Source organism: Puma concolor, chromosome A3 (genome assembly GCF_028749965.1).
Source record: "Puma concolor isolate L17-30 chromosome A3, mPumCon1.1.hap2, whole genome shotgun sequence".
Classification (NCBI taxonomy): domain Eukaryota; kingdom Metazoa; phylum Chordata; class Mammalia; order Carnivora; family Felidae; genus Puma; species Puma concolor.
The window spans coordinates 83,526,600-83,544,747 of NC_141669.1; the positions used below are offsets into that span (position 1 = coordinate 83,526,600).

At 44.1% G+C, this 18,148-nt stretch overlaps 1 protein-coding gene across 3 annotated transcripts in view; it reads left to right on the plus strand.

Moving 5' to 3' along the window:
* IL18RAP (interleukin 18 receptor accessory protein) overlaps window positions 1-17,240 on the plus strand; it is a 33,881-nt gene extending 16,641 nt beyond the window's left edge. Inside the window, exons 7-13 of one of the 3 annotated variants that reach the window (XM_086701436.1) lie at window positions 1,833-1,983; window positions 6,282-6,347; window positions 7,817-7,940; window positions 10,670-10,821; window positions 11,953-12,090; window positions 14,694-14,867; window positions 16,454-17,240. In XM_086701436.1, the coding sequence (XP_086557562.1) occupies window positions 1,833-1,983; window positions 6,282-6,347; window positions 7,817-7,940; window positions 10,670-10,821; window positions 11,953-12,090; window positions 14,694-14,867; window positions 16,454-16,827 (1,179 nt within the window). In that variant the 3' untranslated portion in view covers window positions 16,828-17,240. The remainder of the gene's footprint in view (window positions 1-1,832; window positions 1,984-6,281; window positions 6,348-7,816; window positions 7,941-10,669; window positions 10,822-11,952; window positions 12,091-14,693; window positions 14,868-16,453) is intronic. The other 2 variants (XM_086701438.1, XM_086701437.1) reach the window with 2 other exon arrangements.
* The last annotated feature ends 908 nt before the right edge of the window (window positions 17,241-18,148 follow it).

The following is an 18,148-nucleotide window of genomic DNA, read 5'->3' on the forward strand; positions in this document are numbered from 1 at the left end:
GAGAGTCCTTGGAATGAGTCATATGAGATAATACACGAGAAAGAATTTTATAATCTGTATAGATACTAGGTGATTTCGCTGTGTATGTCTTTGCTTTGGACTGTGTGGTAAGACACACACTCCAGGTGCTATTTGCTGGAGATTGGAAGGCCATGGGCTACATGGAGGTTAGGGGCTACAGAATTATTGGCAAAGGGATACTCAGCCATTCAACAAAGATTTTTTGAGCCCCTACTAGGTCCTAGCCCCTACTGATAACTTACATGATTCTCACGCTTCAAAACGTTTCAATTATATATACTTTATTCACGCATCATTTACAAAGAGCTTACGATTCCTGGCCTGCTTGCCATATAGTAGAGACACAAAGACCAAATCGGTCTACATGCATCAGCCTCTTCACCTTGGCCCTATTTCTTACATATATTCTCCGTTTCAAATATTTCTGAGAAGGCACTTAGCTTAATGGAGTGATTCCTACATACTCCTTAAGGTCTGATTGGCTTGGAGGGAGTAGCCCTGCTTCCTGTGAGTTGAGGCAAGGTCGCCCAAGTGCATCACACTCTGGCTTATTGCTTGGGACCTGCCTTCTTAGACTGAGTGCTCTCTGCAAGGAGGGATCTGTGTTTATTCCTGCCAGTGTGTGCAGGAGCAGTTATGTGTCTTGGCACAAAGGCTGGTCTTCACAACTTCGGAGAAGGAGGTAACTATACACATCGTTATGATCAGAGGGCTATGCGCGATCATGGAGGTCTGGGAGCACGAAGGGACTGGTTCTGCTCCGGGAGTGTGTGATCACCCTCTTCTCTCTGTGAGAATCATCCTTTTGAGTTGGAGTTAAAGACTGAGCTGCAGCCTACCCAGGGGGAGAGAGTGCTGGGAGAGACTTACAAACGGGTGGCTGATGAAGGAATATGGTTATTTCGGGAATGGCAAGTGAGTGGAGGGGCAGTAGCAGGAAAGGAGACCAGGAAGGAATGGCAACTGCAGCCGGGGGAGAACTCCAGACCTTAGAAGAGCATCCCTGAAGGATATGCTGAGTAAGGGAGAGAAATGTTCATAATTGCATTTTAGTTCTCACGTGACTTTGGGTCTGCCATGAGTTCATTGTGTCTCGTTCACTAGTCATTCCTTGTCATATGTCTGTACACCTGTTTAGTTATTTACTTACTATTTTAAATTTACACTTTACCTTAAAAAAAATAAATTTAACCTTTTTTTAGAGTGAAATGTACTTATTATGTTTTTGAGAGAGAGAGGGCGGAAGTGAGAGGGGGCAGAGAAAGAGAGAGGTGGGGCTCACCCAAAGCAGGGCTCGTGCTCACCAGATGTGGGGCTCGAACCCATGAACCGTGAGATCATGACCTGAGTCAAAGTCAGATTCTTAACCAACGAAGCCACCCAGGTGCCCCGAGTGAAATTTATTTAAACAGGAAGTTTTATATTAGCCCCTCCCCGCCACAAAACTATGTCAATTTCTATAACCATAAATATACATGTTTTCAAAAAATTCATTGAGGTGTCAGTTATTTAGAGTACTATGAGTTTTCTAGAATATTCTCAGGGTCCTGAGTCATATTTTGGGAAATACTAGGCCACATAACTCTTGGAAGATTAGTCAGATTTGGTGCCTTGATCTTAAAAGATAATGTAATTGTATGTGAAAATGCCTCTCATTAACAAATAAGACTCTTACCAATACAGTTTTTGAACAGAAGCCCTTCATACTTGGGTGATGCCCTTATTTATGAAGTTTTTCTGTAAGTTTGACTAATATTACTAACAATTCTCTGGTTAGAGAAAGTTATTCACTTTTTTGTCCCTTGCATTAGAATGGAAAACTACTCTCTGAAGAAAGGAGCAACTCAATCCTAGTGGATGAAGTTTATGACCACGACCAGGGCATATATGTATGTGATTACACTGATTCAGATAACACAAGTTTATGGACAGTCAGAGCTGTTGTCCAAGTGACAACCATCGGTAAGTGAGATTTTTCATTTCAAGATTTGGGATTTGAACATCTATTACCCAATTAAAGCTATCTTCCTTCGGTTTAGTAATGGTTTCCTTTTTGGGAACGAAAAAAGATAATCATATACTGGTAGTCACATGAAGCCTTAAATGTGGGAAAACATTAATTTCCCCATAAATCTAGATTCTGTCCCCCAAGGAAGGCCTCATTCTGGATCATATTCATGTTGTCACAAGTTGGGTTTTCCATGCACTGATGAATCCTGCTAAGTTTTTGTAATAATTTAAAAAAAATGATTTTAAATATTTCACACACAGAAGTGGCACCATGAACCTATCAGCTTTAACACATATTACTGTTTCTCTGCACACTTAGAATCTTGCTTTTTCTTTAAAGAAATGAGACGTTGCAGAGACAGATTGAGGCCTATGCTTACCCCTTCCTGCTCCTTCTCTTCCAATTAGTCCAATTATGTACCCTAGATGCTTTCCATTTATGTCTTTATGCTTTTCGACAAAAGTATATATCCATTAATAGAATAGAATACTGGGGCGCCTGGGTGGCTCAGTGGGTTAAGCATCCAACTCTTGGTTTTGGCTCAGGTCTTGATCTCCTGGTTTCGTGGGTTTAAGCCCTGCATCGGGCTCTGTGCTGACAGCATGGAGCCTGTTTGGGATTCCCTCTCTCTCTCTCTCTCTCTCTCTCTCCCCCTCTCTTTTTGTCCCTCCCCTACTCATGCTGTCTGTGTCTCTCTCAAATAAATAAATAAACTTAAAAAAATAAAATAGAATATCGTTTTATATTACAAAATGTGTTTTGTGTTAAAAACACACGGTACTGTTCTATCATTTTGCCAGTTTATACCCCCCTTAGTGAAGAACAGATTCTCGTTATTACCAAATAATGTTTGATGTTTACAGACTTTTTGACTGGTGTCAAGTCGGACCTCTTTCTCTCTCCCCCTTTTTAAATCCCAGTTTACATGTCTCTGAGTACTAATGAAGTTTAATACCTTGTTATATGTTTGGTGGTCTGTTGGGTTTGTTCTTTTGTGCTCTATTTTGGCCCAGTCTTTTCACTGAGCCATTCTTCCCAGATTTATAAGTATCCACATGAATAAATTATACGACGTCATTAATTTAAACATGGTTCTTGTCAAAACACAACAGGGTCAGTCATCCATGCTTTGTATTAAAGAGCTACAGAATGGTTGACCTAGCTCTTAGTAAACATATCGATTATTTTTACCTCTTCTTCTTTTAGTGTAGGATACAAATTACGTTAAACACCTTGAGGCCAAGGTAACCACTTCTGCCTACTTTCCTGGACTTCAGCAATGAACATTTACATTAGACTCTTCTTTCGAGGAGAAGTTAGAACACAAGCACCCCACTTGCGCCACTAGCCCCCTCCAAGGGATGTGTGATTCCTCTTCCCTCGGACATGCCACTCAGCCCATCAAGTTTTCAGGGGCTGAGTCTGCTTTTCTCTCTCGCCCAAGGGATTCCCTGCAACATCGATTGCGTCTCTTTCGACCAAGCCTTCTCTGTCATCATTCCTGTCTTCCTCACTCATTCACTTTTTCACATATTCATTTTCACACAAATATTTGTGGGACATCTAATAGGTATCGGGCATTGGGCTTGGTGCTCAGGCTGTAAGAACAAATACCTGGACACATTCTCTGTGATCACCCGGAACTTCCCACTTTGTGGGCACACAGGCTGTCGCTAGACAGTATTATGAGTGGGGAGAAAGGGAAGCAGTGGGGCATACGAGAGGCCCACTAAGCCCAAACCTGGGCATACCACGCTCGAGCAAGAACAGACGGGTGAGGACCAACCAGCCCAAGGAAGGTGGGAAAATGCCGTTGCGGGCAGAGAGCTGCAGTGGGGATGGACAGATGTGGACAGACTCAGAGACTACGGAGAGGGTACAGCTGAAAGGACTTGGAAATTGGGAGTGAGGAAGAGGAAAAAGGAGGGATCCAGGATGAGAGAGAGTTGGGTTTTAGGCTGGGCAACTAGGTGGATTTTCTGTTGGACACTGATGGAGGATGGCCTTGCACGGCATACATAAGAACTTACACAGCAGGTCTGATGCACATTCTTGGAAGATATCTCTGATTGCTCACTGCACAGACTTAGCAAAGGAGGTGAGGAGCGGCTTTGTTTGTGCATCCACAGAACTTGATGATGGATTTAATGCGTGAAGAGGGAAACCAAGGATGTTTTTGTTTTCTGGCCTGGATAAGATGGTAAATGGCGACACCATTTCATGAAACAGGAAAGGCTGCAAGAGAAGAGGGTCTAAGGAAGAAATTACACATTACGTCCGAAAGGACTTTCGGTGATCCAAATCACAATGACAAGGAGGAATTTGGACAAACCAGTCCGGAGATGATAGGGCCAGAGGTGTAAATGCGAGGGTGGTCAACATGATAGCTAAAGCGAAAAGACTGGGGGTGCCTGGGTGGCTCGGTCGGTTAAGCATCCGAGTTCAGCTCAGGTCATGATCTCACAGTCCGTGAGTTCGAGCCCCACGTGGGGCTCTGTGCTGACAGCTCAGAGCCTGGAGCCTGCTTCAGATTCTGTGTCTCCCTCTCTCTCTGCTCCTCCCCTGCTCATGCTCTGTCTCTCTGTGTCTCAAAAATAAATAAAAACATTAAAAACATAAATAACTAAAGCAAAAAAAAAAAAAAACTGAATGAGCTCATCTGGGGAGTGAGTATAGAGAGAAGAAGGCCTGGAACCGAGGACTGTAGCATTGCAACACTTGGAGAGGTTGGGAGAAGGGAAGGGATCCCCAAAGGGGGTGGAGCAGGGGTGTGAGAACAAAGGGAAACTGTCCCAGGGCATGGTGGCTAAAGTATCTCTGGGCAGAGGGAGTAACACTCTGCCTCAGGGGTGAGGTCTGAGAACTCATCGCTGGGTTTGGGAAGGGCAACAGAGGTCATTATTTACATAAGTTAGTGAGTACCAGTGGGAGAGTGGGGATAGGAGCTGTAAAGGAAGTGAAACTGATGATGGAGGAGAGAGATCATTTAAAGGTTCAAGATCTTTAGTAGGGAACAGTTCTAGAGAATGAACGGTACCACCCAGAGACAGTAGATAGAACAAAAGACCACTAGCAGAGAACGAGGGAGAGAACCGATGTTCACGAGAAGCCCAGAGGAAGAAGAGCCCCCAAACACACAGGGAAGTGAGCAGAGAGGCAGAAGGTAAACAGGAAAGTAGGGAAGCAGGGAACAAAAAACGAGAGGATTCTAAGAGGCCATGCCCAACAGTGTCCGAAGCTGCTGAGAAATAAAGCAGAAGAAAAACTCAGCTGTGTCCAGTGGATTTAGGGGCAAGGACGTCACTGGGGACTTTAGCTGAAGCAGTTTCCGTGGAGTGATGGGGGCAGGAATTGAACTCCATGGGAAGCGAGAGAATGGAGGAGATGAGCACATATCGCTCCTTCAAGAATTTGGCTTGCAAGGAAGGAGCATGAATGTGGCAAGGACATAAGGTGTAGGGAATGTTCTCTCTTTTAAAATGAAGAGACTGAGCATGGATAAATGCCAATGGGCAGAAACCCAGAGAAAGAGAGAGAGAGAGAGAGAGAGAGAGTGTGTGTGTGTGTGTGTGTGTGTGTGAGAGAGAGAGAGAGAGAGAGAGAGAGAGAAATATACAGGGAAGATAATGGAGTCATTGAAGGAAGGAGGACCCCGAGAAGTAAGAGGACAATGTCCAGAGCAGAGGTGATGAATTTTCCTTGATCAGGAGATGGGCCATATTCAGGAGGAAGTATGACCACAGAGCCCTATTTGACAGTTTGTGGCCGGAAACTCAGGCATAAATGAGTAATGGAGGGTCGGACTCACTTTTATCTTGAAATAAACCATGAACTTAAGGATGGAGGAGTGGCCTCCGGTCTGGCTGATGTGGGCATTTTCTCAAGTGCATTCTTCTTCCGGACTACTCAGCCAGATGGTACCAAAAAGCAATGTTGTAGAAGACAGGAATGGGGGCTCAGGTCTGTAGCAGTTGAGCAGGGCTGGTGTGGAAGAAAACGCACCGGGTGGACAAGGATTTATCAGGGACTAATGTTTCACTAGCACCTGCAACCTGATGTCACGCTCATCTTTGGAGGCTTGCTTTTCATGTGGAAACCTGAGTTCCTACTAACTTTGTAGACAATGCACCAAAATCGAAGAGGGAGCGCCAAAGCATTTAGATCAAAGTGCTACTTTGCACGCACATCTTCAGCAAGCATGCCTTCCGATTTCCCAATGCAAATAATAATCACTATTTTCATCTTTTAGTGAAAGACACTATTTTCAAGCCAGATATTCTGGACCCCATCAAGGACACATTGGAAGTAGAACTTGGTAAGGTGGGTTGTATTATCACCATTGAATGACAATGTGCTTCTGGGAGCAGGTCTAAGTGTCGTATTAAGGAAAAAAAGTATTGGGATTTTAAGTCAAACAGAATTCCGTGTGAATCTTGACTCAGCCACTGGCTAGTTTGTTGACCTTAGAGAGTTATTTAATCTTTCTAAGCCTCAGGTTTTAAATCTGTAAATAGACAAAGGAAAACTGACCTCATCTGGTTTCAGTGAGAAATGTAGGCTAATGTATGTTAGGTGGCTAGTGAACTGGTCATGTTCAATAGATTTTAGATTTCTCCTTACTCATCCCAGAAACAGGTGGTTACGTATATTAGGTCCATTGATTAAATCTGTAAACGTAACCGATTTACCACCTTGAAGAGCATTAACCTTTAAAAACATGGTGTTCGGTGTGGGCTTTAAGATACCTATGGAGGAACACTACATCTCCTGCCCAAGTAATTTGTACTCCCAAGTGGTGTCTTTTTTGTGTAGAGGGGCCAAGTGACCTTTCTCTGGTCCCCTTTTATTTTATCCACTTCAGTAACATCTACATTTTCCCCACACAGCCAAATAAGAACTTCTCTATTTAAAACCAAGTGCTGGTTGTTCCAAGAAAATAAGTGGTTCTTTTAAATGCTAACACATCTATACTTATAGAAATAAAAGTCAACATAGATACTATGACAAAAGACCACTAGGTGGCGGTATCAGGGTATAGCATTAGCAATACCCACAGCATCGCAAGAATGTAAGGAAGGAGGAAAGAAAAAAAACATTAATAATTCAAAAATAGCCAAGTTACCTACAGCTTCAATGAATTTGAAAACCCTAAAGGGCGGGGGGGGGGGGACATTATTAAGGTGCGAAGATGATTTTTAATGGAGTCCTTAACCATTTCATGGTGAAAATATTGAATTTGAGGCAGAGTGTATCTGGAGACCCCTTGTAGAAAAAGCGGGTAGGAAGAGGGTAGTGTCATCACATGCATGCCCACCCATAGTGCATTGTTCAAGAAACTGCTGAATATCTAAATAATTCCTTCTTTAAACTACATTATAGTAACCTCATGATTTTAAGTTAATATGCAAATGTTGGTTAGTAGTAAAATGTTCTTTATTGACACATTATGTACTCAATAGCAGCATTAGAAGACCAGGCTGGTCACTGAGAGGACACCTCATTTTCCTGGTGTCTGCCCTCAAACCACATCAGAATTCTTAGCGCTGTGACCAAAGAGTCACAAGTCTGAGATGTAAGTGTTGCTCAATGGAGAGAAACATACCTGGTCTTACTTGCTTGTGAATGAGAAACCGGTAGATGTTTGGTTATTTCTGGCACGCCTATTTATCCTGCAAACGTGATTGCAGCAGTGAACAGTGTTCTTCGGATGGCGTCTTCCTCCTGCACAGGACCAAGTGTCCTCACGGACTTCCTTCCTATTTTGTGTGTCTCTCTCATTTTCAGGAAAGCCTTTAACTCTTAACTGCACGGCACGATTTGGCTACCAACGAGATTTTAAACCTGTAATGAAATGGTACATTAAAGATTCTGACCAGGAGTGGGAAGTTCCAACACCTGAGCAGAAAAGGTAAGAAGGAAATTAGACCATATTCTTCGCAACCTACACTGAACTGTTTTTAAAACACCTTTGGAAACCTCTAAAATGGACTCACCGAGATGAACAAGCGCGCAGTTGATGGTGGCCACTGGCGCCAACTAGTGGTGAATAGAAAAGGACAGAAATGCAAAGTGCAGGATCCTTTTCAACCCTGAGATGAGAAGCAGTTTCTTAATAGGGCCGTAAAATGAAATATTTAAGCTGTTTGAAAGCTCAGGGTTTTTTAAAAATGTTTATTTATTTATCTTGAGGGGGGAGGGAGGTAGGGGCAGAGAGAGAGAGGGAGAGAGAATTCCAAGTGTGCTCCACACTGTCAGCACGGGACCCAAGCCGTGTTGGATCCCACGAACCATCCCACCAACGGAGAGTTATGACCTGAGTGGAAATCAAAAGTTGGACGCTTAACCAAACGGAGCCACCAAGGTGCCCCTAAAGCTGAGTTTATAGCAACAGTTTGACGTTTAAACATCAAGCTGGCAAGAAGACAGACATACCGAGCCAGGATGGCAGAAGAGAAGTAGCACGTCCAACCAATGGGAAAGAATGCTGCCCTCTGCCCACACCCCATTTTCCCCAGTGCCATTCATTTAGAGTAGTGGTGAGTTCAGGGATCCAAATATGCAGAGTCATTAACAGTCTGGAATGTATGGAGAGGAAAATGCACAATAATAAGGATTCTGACCAAAAATATGTGAAGTGAGGAATAGTTGAAGAAATCCAACCTGAAAAAGGAAATGCAGAGGTGAGATATCTTGAAGTACTTGGAAACCACAGTGTTTTATGGAAACGAGGCTTAGTTTGTTGTCCAGATTAGTGGACAGAATTTACGGGGAAGACAGTTGGGCTCAATAGAAAGGAAAACTCTGTTATTCAGAGCTATCCAGTGCCTCACAAAACTGGACTCCGGCCACTGGCGGGATTACGGGTTTCGATCCGATTGGTCAGGCCTGTCACTAAAAAACAGAGTCCCTCATCTTTCTAAGATCCGTTCCACAGTAATAGACTATGTATTAAGCACATCCTTCTGAATTTTAAAAAGATTTCAATGAACAAATGTAATATCATTTTGAAAAGTTTATGTCATTACAAAAAAATAAAGGATGAATTTTGAGAACAGCAATAAAAGTTATCAGGAGCTTCTAAGACAAGGGAAGTCACACAACTTATTTGGGTTTGGATTTCTGTTTTCCACCCCCTGGCAATGTGACACTTGACCCCTGTAAGCTTCCACTGCACCATCTGTAATCTGTGGACACTTAACGTCCACTTTACTAGGTCCCTGTATGGAGTAGATACAGTAGAGGTGATACGGTCATCACGGTTCCTGATTGGTAGGAAATATTCAGTGAATAAGTGTTGGTATCGTAGGGCTCCAAGCAGCACAGCCTAAAATATCATCCACCCAGGCAAGATGCCTTAGTTAGTAAAGAGAGACTGTCGATTGGCAACCTTAGAGAACACAAATTGTGCATAAATACTGAGACTTACAACTTGCTGGATGGGGCAGAATGGCCCAGACCCAGGGCATAGGCTGCCACTTCCAAGCAGAGTGACCATGCACGGTCACCTACCTTCTATGCCTGGTCTGTATTGCTGGCCAAGTTAGGATGATCATACTCTTACCTTGTGGGGGTTCCTGTGAGGAATGAAGGAGACTTGATAGTCTACATTTAGTGTTAAAAAGGGTGAGCACAAAGGCACCTGGGTGGCTCAGTTGGTTAAGCGTCTAACTCTTGATTTCAGCTCAGGTCATGATCTCACAGTTCGTGGGATCAAGCCCTACATCCGGCTCCATGCTGAGCGTGGAGCCTATTGGGATTCTCTCTCTCTCCCTTTCTCTCTGCCCCTCCCCTACTCTCTCCCTCTCTTTCAAAATAAATAAACATTAAAAAAAAGAGTGAGACGGGGAGCCTGGGTGGCTCAGTTGGTTAAGTTTCCCACTTCAGTTCAGGTCACGATCTCACAGCTCATGGGTTTAAGCCCTGCATCAGGCTCTGTGCTGATAGCTTGGAGCATTGAGCCTGCTTTAGATTCTGTGTCTCCCTCTCTTTCTACCCCTCCCCCACTTGTTCTCTCTCTCTCTCTCAAATAAATAAATAAACATTAAAAAAAATGAGTGAGCAGAGAAACACGGTCAGCCCTTGGTGGAAGTGCATCATGTTCAACATTATTCTTAAATTATTATTATAGTCTGTTTTCTTTTTTAAAAATTTTTTTTTCAACGTTTATTTATTTTTGGGACAGAGAGACAGAGCATGAACGGGGGAGGAGCAGAGAGAGAGGGAGACACAGAATCGGAAACAGGCTCCAGGCTCTGAGCCATCAGCCCAGAGCCTGATGCGGGGCTCGAACTCATGGACCGCGAGATCGTGACCTGGCTGAAGTCGGACGCTTAACCGACTGTGCCACCCAGGCGCCCCTATAGTCTGTTTTCAAGGAGAACACTTAGAGTAACGGAGGTCAGATGAGGCCCACAGTAAATTAAATGCTGGTGATACATAAAACGATGCCCAGAAGATTCAATAATCAAAAATGAACTCCCTCTGACCATCTTATGGTCTTCTGGCATCTCCTTCTATGCTTTGATCCGATAGCTCTCCTGAAATCCAAACTGTTGGCCACGAATAAGAATTCCAAATACTGCAAAAGTGGTCAACTTATGCTGGTGAATGAGTGGGGTATTTCCCCTTCTTTCCTAGAGTTAAATACACCAAAAAGGATGACATTATAGAGCGTGTTGTCCACTTGAAAGAAGTCACTCAGAGGGATCTTCACCGGAAGTTTGTTTGCTTTGCCCAGAACTCCATCGGGAACACGACCCAGTCCATCCAGCTGAGAGAAAAGAAAGGAGGTAAGCCTGGAAGGTGGCTGCAGAAGGCACACAACTGCTTTTATCTGAGAGGAGAGGAATTTTCCTAAAGAAATATCCTGCTGATGATGTTGATGATGATAGCAATTAACATTTGTGAGAAGCCAGACATTATGCACTTTGCTCATATTAAACCATTTGATACTTTGACCGAGGACACATCACTAGTAATCACAATCACATCACAGTGATCCAGAACTGGTCCTCTTGACTAATACTCTTTGTACGGGGCCTGTGTTGGAAAAGCCTGCCATTCATTCATTCATTCATTCACTCATCCATTATTCTACAAACACCTAAAGGGCATGTCTTGTGTAACAGGTATTGTGCTAGGACCTAGCTCCCTTTCAGGGTCTTCTTTTCCAGTCTTCTGTATCCAGAGACCATGATGGTAGGGTACTGGAGAGTGGAGGAGAGAAGAGTCATCTTGCTCACTGCTCAGAGTGATATGTGTGTATCACAGACCACAGTCTTTGACAGGCGGAGTGGAAATTCCTGATAAAGAATAGCTTTGAAATTTCCTTAAGAAGATACTCCGTGATGGAGTTGATATCATTTCATTCATTCAATTAAGAACCGATTACATAACAAGCAAGTTTTGACAGCTAGTGAGGCTTAAATAAGACAAAACTTGTGCTCGGTGTTGTGGATGCTCTGTAGCGGGGCTTCCTTCAGGAGAGGCGTGTGAAAGTTCTCGCGCATTAGGTACCGTGAAGAGTGTGAAACCGAGCCACGCGTGCCTCCTGGCCTCAGGAAGTTTAGACTTTCGTAGGGAAGATAGGGCATGACGATAATTTATAATATGCAATGAGAAGGATGCGAATGGGTTTTGTGGAGGTTTATGGGGGAAAAATAACTAAAAGTGACCATGATTAGTTTCCCCATCCGTTTCCTGTTCAGGAACGTGCCATTCCCGTGGGTTCTCTCCAATTCATTGTAAGCCAGTTCCCTCAAGATACGATTTTAAGTGTTTCCAGAGTCAAGAGGAATGCTCCCAAGAGCAGTGATTTTGAGAAAATAATAGAGCCTGAGAAGGCGCTGGGCGGGCCCACAGCGTCAGCCCAAATGTGGTCTCGCAGAGACATTTGTTCATGGCTACCGTGTTTCCCCCAGTGGTGTTCATCTACATCCTACTTGGTACCGTCATGAGCCTGGCAGGCGTGCTGACCACAGGTGCTCTGCTCTACATGTACTGGATTGAAATAGTGCTGCTGTACCGAACCTACCAGAACAAGGATGAGACACTTGGGGGTAAGGTGACCCCGACCTGCCTCTGACATTTCTTCTCAGACGTAGAGGGAGAAGCTCAAGGAATGGATGTTCCCTGATGGATAAAGTCATGCCCCTCAGCCTTTTAAACCTTCTTCCAGGTGTGGTGGCTCAACCTGGGAGAACTGGGAACAGGTGGAGAAAAAATTTCTTTTCATTCCAGTTTCCAGGAATCTTGCTGATCAACGATGCTATTGCAGAGCATGTTGGGCTCGAAAACAATCTCTCTGCTCACCAACCTGATGCAATATGACAGATGAGCTAACATCTCCATGACTTAGTTTCCTCTTCTGGAAAAAGGGATTATGATCACAACCACAATGAAATCTATGAGGACCCATTGGGTTAAGAAATATTTATCATTTAGAACAGCATCTAGCACGTGGTAAACAGTCCATGCCAGTCAGGTGTATTAGCTACTTTGTCACTTGAATCCTGCAATCAGACAGAGAGACGTAAAATCGCGTGCCCAAAACCGAACTGCAAGATGGTGTTAGAACTCAGGATTTGGACCCAGGTGATTTGGCTCCGAGCCCCCATTAGCTATTACCTCAGCCTCATCTGTAAAATGAGGGGCTTGAAGATGGTGGCAATGTCCCCAAACATGTGGCACTCTGTAAAAGGCAACCACTATTACAATTAATGGAGCTGTCTGCCCATTTCCCCAGGAGACAGGATGATAGTGCTTCTTTAGAATAGAAGAGCTGCTGGTGTGTTTTTCTAGCCCTGGAGGTCTCTAAGATTAGGTGTACTGTTTTACTGGATGGTTCTCTTGCTTGCAAAGGGCAGCATCCATTCTACTGGAATCCGGGGATAATTACTTACCTGCCTGGGATAATTAATTCCCACGCCGCTGCTCCTCCCACGCCGGGAATGCAGTGAAAAGCTGTCAGATTTACAGGAAAAGGAGAAGTCAAGAGATGCATCAATCATACCTTCCTTTCAACTAATTATTGAGAATTCACGCTAGAAATCCCTCAGCCAAGAGTGTTTTTTGAGATTTATTTTTTAAATTAGCTTCTTAGCGGTTTTGAATTGAACAAATTATTTAGCCAATGCCTCAATCATCCCCCTAAATGATTTATATTTCCTTTACTAAAATGTTATTTATCTTAAGATTCTAGAGCTTGTACAAAAGAGCCAATCAACTGTGACACTTTTAAATCTGCCCTTTCTCTTTTTACTTTGCACAAGACACTACCCTGATGAGGACGCAGACGCCGGTTTTCAAGCACGGTGATGCAGTGCCCTCTGTAGCTAATCTAATGTTTTACAGCAAAACGGCTGTGTCCTTTGAAGTTAATGCCGAATATCCAAAATTTTAGAGAGATGCAGAATGTCAGAGTTGCAGAGGACCTAAGAGAGCTCTAATACTCCCATTTGTTAATTTTCTTACTAAAGAAATGTAAATGTCTCCAGATGATAGACAAATCCAAGCTTGTTGGAGTTTCACAGGGACGTGGAAGGAATCCGAGGTGACTGTGGTGTCTCACACATTTAAACTGCACAGCACTTCCTGCCGGCCATGCCCCATGAGCCTCCTCCTTCCCACCTGGGCAATGAGGCGCTTCCCAGATGAGCCTCCTGGGTCTCTTTCTTGTCTCCTGGACCTCCTCCACTCCCTCTTCTTCTTCTTTTGCTGGCATTTCCATCCAGGAAGGCCTCTTCTTCCGTCCACATTAAGCAAGCGTTCTGCCCATCACATCAGCCACCGGCGCTATTGTTTGCTATTTTGTAACACTGCTATTTGCCAGCCATTGTGCAAAGCACTAGAATATGACACCGAATGGGTATGTCCAGACTCTGAAGCCCATGAGCGAACTTTTGAGATTTTCTGCCTCTCTTGGTTAGTTCGGTAGCACAACCCAGTACTCAACGTGCATTTTGTACTAATCAACTCAACAGAGGCACATGAGACTTTACAAATATCCTAAAACAAGTTTCATAAATAGAGTTTCCCATCTGGAAGGCAGGGGGGAGTGGATATTTATCTTGTGCCCTGCTGTGAGCCAGACACCAAGTGCTTTATATACGTTATATCATGCAACCCTGAAGACAGTCCGCCAGGGAGTTACTATGATCTCATTTTACAAGGCGGGGATTCTAATAGAGGTACATGTGCCGTCAGCTCTCTCGTTCACGTGCAAGGTGCTGGGTCTTGGCCGTGCTCCGCTTGCTGGATATTATCATGCTTTGATGGAACAGACTCTTCTTTGATGTGTAACTCATGAGACAGCAGCACTGCAGTGCAAAAAAAAAAAAAAAAAAAAACAAAAAACCCCAGAGGAACCCCTGACTAATGTGATTTAATCACAGAAGCTGCAACTGTTTGATCTGACCTCAGTGAAAATGCAGGACCGCGTCATAAATCAGAATTCGAATTTGGTTGGGCAATCGATACGGCTCAGCAGTGTGATTCTGAATTGGACGCAGCTGCTGCTTTTTATTGTTAAATCAATTCAGTAAGGAGCCCGGCACTTAATTCTTGCCCGTTTGCCATATGACTCAAGCACGTGTAGATATGCCACGATAGTGAGAAAAACGTAAATGGCTGACTTTTTTTTCCTAACATTTCTCTTCCTCAGATAAAAAGGTATTTGATGCTTTCGTATCCTATGCGAAATGGAGCTCTTTTGAGAGTGAGGCCACTTCATCTCTGCATGAGGAATACTTGGCCCTGAATCTATTCCCTGAAGTTTTGGAAAACAAATATGGTTACAACTTGTGTTTGCTTGAAAGAGATGTGGCCCCAGGAGGAGGTAGGTCCTATGAGCCAAGAGAAGATATAGAACAAAAAGAACAGTTGAATGCAAGTGCTCTATGGGCTTCCCTGCTATTCCTTCTGTTGGGATATACACCCTCTGGAATGTTTCATGAGCTTAGAACGTGTTGGGCAACAGCACAGAAAAACATGCATTGCAGAGATGTGCTGCATCATCCAAGAATAAGCCATCTTCAGAAAGAAAAAATTATTGGGCCCTAGGGATGCCTTCCAGAACAAGATATTGCTCCTGGGTCCTCTGTAGGAAGTCACCTCTGTCATCCTGAACAGGTGGTCTCCCTGCTTTGTAGGACTCTGCTGGCCACAAAAATGAACAAATCAGGAGACTATAGATGCTGGAGAGGATGTGGAGAAACGGGAACCCTCTTGCACTTGTTGGTGGGAATGCAAATTGGTGCAGCCACTCTGGAAAACAGTGTGGAGTTTCCTCAAAAAATTAAAAATAGACCTACCCTATGACCCAGCAGTAGCACTGCTAGGAATTTACCCAAGGGACACAGGAGTACTGATGCATAGGGGCACTTGTACCCCAATGTTTATAGCAGCACTCTCAACAATAGCCAAATTATGGAAAGAGCCTAAATGTCCATCAACTGATGAATGGATAAAGAAATTGTGGTTTATATACACAATGGAGTACTACAAGGCAATGAGAAAGAATGAAATATGGCCTTTTGTAGCAATGTGAATGGAGCTGGAGAGTGTGATGCTAAGTGAAATAAGCCATACAGAGAAGGACAGATACCATATGTTTTCACTCTTATGTGGATCTTGAGAAACTTAACAGAAGCCCATGGGGGAGGGGAAGGAAAAAAAAAAGAGGTTAGAGTGGAAGAGAGCCAAAGCGTAAGCATTTTGGCATAAGCCAAAGCATTATCTATTAAAAACTGAGAACAAACTGAGGGTTGATGGGGGGTGGGAGGGAGGGGAGGGTGGGTGATGGGTATCGAGGAGGGCACCTTTTGGGATGAGCACTGGGTGTTGTATGGAAACCAATTTGACAATAAACTTCATATATAAAAAAAATAAAAAATAAAAAATAGTATATATAATTTGAAAATAAATAAATAAATAAATAAATAAATAAATAAATAAATGAATAAATCTATCTATTAAAAAAAAAAAAAGGACTCTGCTGGCCACAAATGTCAGCATTGGGTGAGGCGGGGCTCAGTTCTTGCCACTCACCAGATGTACAGACATCATTCCTTCCCCCCATTTCCTCTGCCTCGGACACCCCACCAGGGAGCCTGGGACATCCCATGCCCCTCTGTTATTCCAGCCTGACTGGTGCCAACAAGCTCTTCTCCTAGAGGGAGTGACAGTTTGAAGAGACAGAACACAAAGAGAGGAATGTAGAGTAGAGAGTCCCCGGATACTTGAGTGTATCTTCAACTGCCCATAGGGTTGATACAGAGAAGGCGACATAGCAAACCAAGCTTCCTTTCCTCCTTCCCTAAAAACCTTTGCAGGGAACCCTCTGGGTAGGTCTGGGAGATTTGGGGTTATCGAGACTCCGGGTTCAGCAATACAATAGCAAATGATTCAATTCCTTATTTCCAGCATATGCAGAAGACATCGTAAACATTATTAAGAAAAGTAGAAGAGGAATATTTATCTTGAGCCCCAACTATGTCACCGGACCCAGTGTCTTTGAACTACAAGCAGCAGTGAATCTTGCCTTGGATGACCAAACACTGAAACTAATTTTAATTAAGTTCTGTCCCTTCCAAGAGCCAGAGTCTCTACCTCATCTGGTGAAAAAAGCTCTCCGGGTTTTGCCCACCGTCACTTGGAGAGGCTTAAAATCGGTCCCTCCCAATTCCAGGTTCTGGACTCAGATGCGCTACCACATGCCGGTGAAAAACTCCAAAGGATTCAGGTGGAACCATCTCAGAATTATGCCTGATTTTTTTTCACTGGAAATGACTCCGTAAAACAGAAGCCACTGGGAGGAGCTCCCAGCCTACGGAATGGTAAAGCAGACCCTGAACCACCTGCCCTCAGTCCCTGGCGAGTAGAGACGTTGATGGACAGAGCACAGAGCATGAATCGGGCTGACATAAGATGGAGAGTGTTTTGCCGACCCCGAGCAAGCCTGACAGGCAAAGCAATGACCCCGAAACTGTGGTTAGAGCTTCTGATTTCCTCTGGACAGAGGAAGAGTAAATTCTGCAGACGCATGCACACGTTCAGCACACAACGCTCTTAAGATTTGCCAAGGGGTCTGAGCAGAAGTGGCAGATATAGCCGCTTTTGCATTGGGCTACCTATTGGCTGTCATGTCTACTATGGATTGTACATATAAATTATATATATTTGCAATCAAATAAATATTATTTTATTAGGAGCAATTGATTTGAACTTTACCTAAAGCTTCCCTGTAAAAACAAAGCAAAACAAAACAATTTTTATTCAATGTCCATCCATGAACTCTGGAGCACAGAAAGCAAGTAGGAAAAGCAGACACCGGGGCAGGAGCGGGGGGGGGGGGGCAAGGGGCAGACAGGGCCCCAGTCAATCTCTACTCTGTCCCTGCCAGAAGCACCCCCTGTAAGCAGGTGAAATAGAGGAAGGAGACCCTTCTGGTGGGCGGTGCAGCCCTGTGCCAGACACAAGGCTTGGAGAGCAGAGTAGGGCTTACCTCAGCATCTCCTCATCCCCTTGGCCTTGGTGCAGGGCAGGAGGTCCCCAACCTTACCCTGGGCCGCTGAAAGTAGGAACGAACTAGGCCAAAATGCTCAGGCCAGTGAGGAGGCAAGGAATGGCCCAGCACATACTTACAAAGTAGAAAGACAGTGACAAGAGCTAGCAGCCAAGGTAAGAGTTTGGTAAGTAAATGTAGAAACTGGTTAAAAAGACAACAAGAATGGAGCTTGAACAGAGCTTTAGTCTGAGCTCTTTGCCCATCAAGGCTGGCACTCCTTGTATGTGCTTCCTGACCGAATGATCTCAGTGGAGTCCTAAGTAACAAAGGCAGGATGCTGGAGCACCAGGAGAGAAAAGGTGGATTTCACTCTCATAGTCTGTTTTCCTTATGAGGGTTCCAGTTCCAGCTAGAGTTAAAACAGTGTTCTAGTCACGTAGGGATATAAAACCTTCATGCTCTGTCCTCCTCTCTTGACTGGAATGATTCATTTGAGCCTGAAGACTAGCAACTTCTGGACTCATTCAGATGTAATGTGTCACAGTCACTGGGACGAACGCGATCCAAGTTCAGAGTGGCTAAAAGTCATTGTCATCTGGCTACCGCTTGGA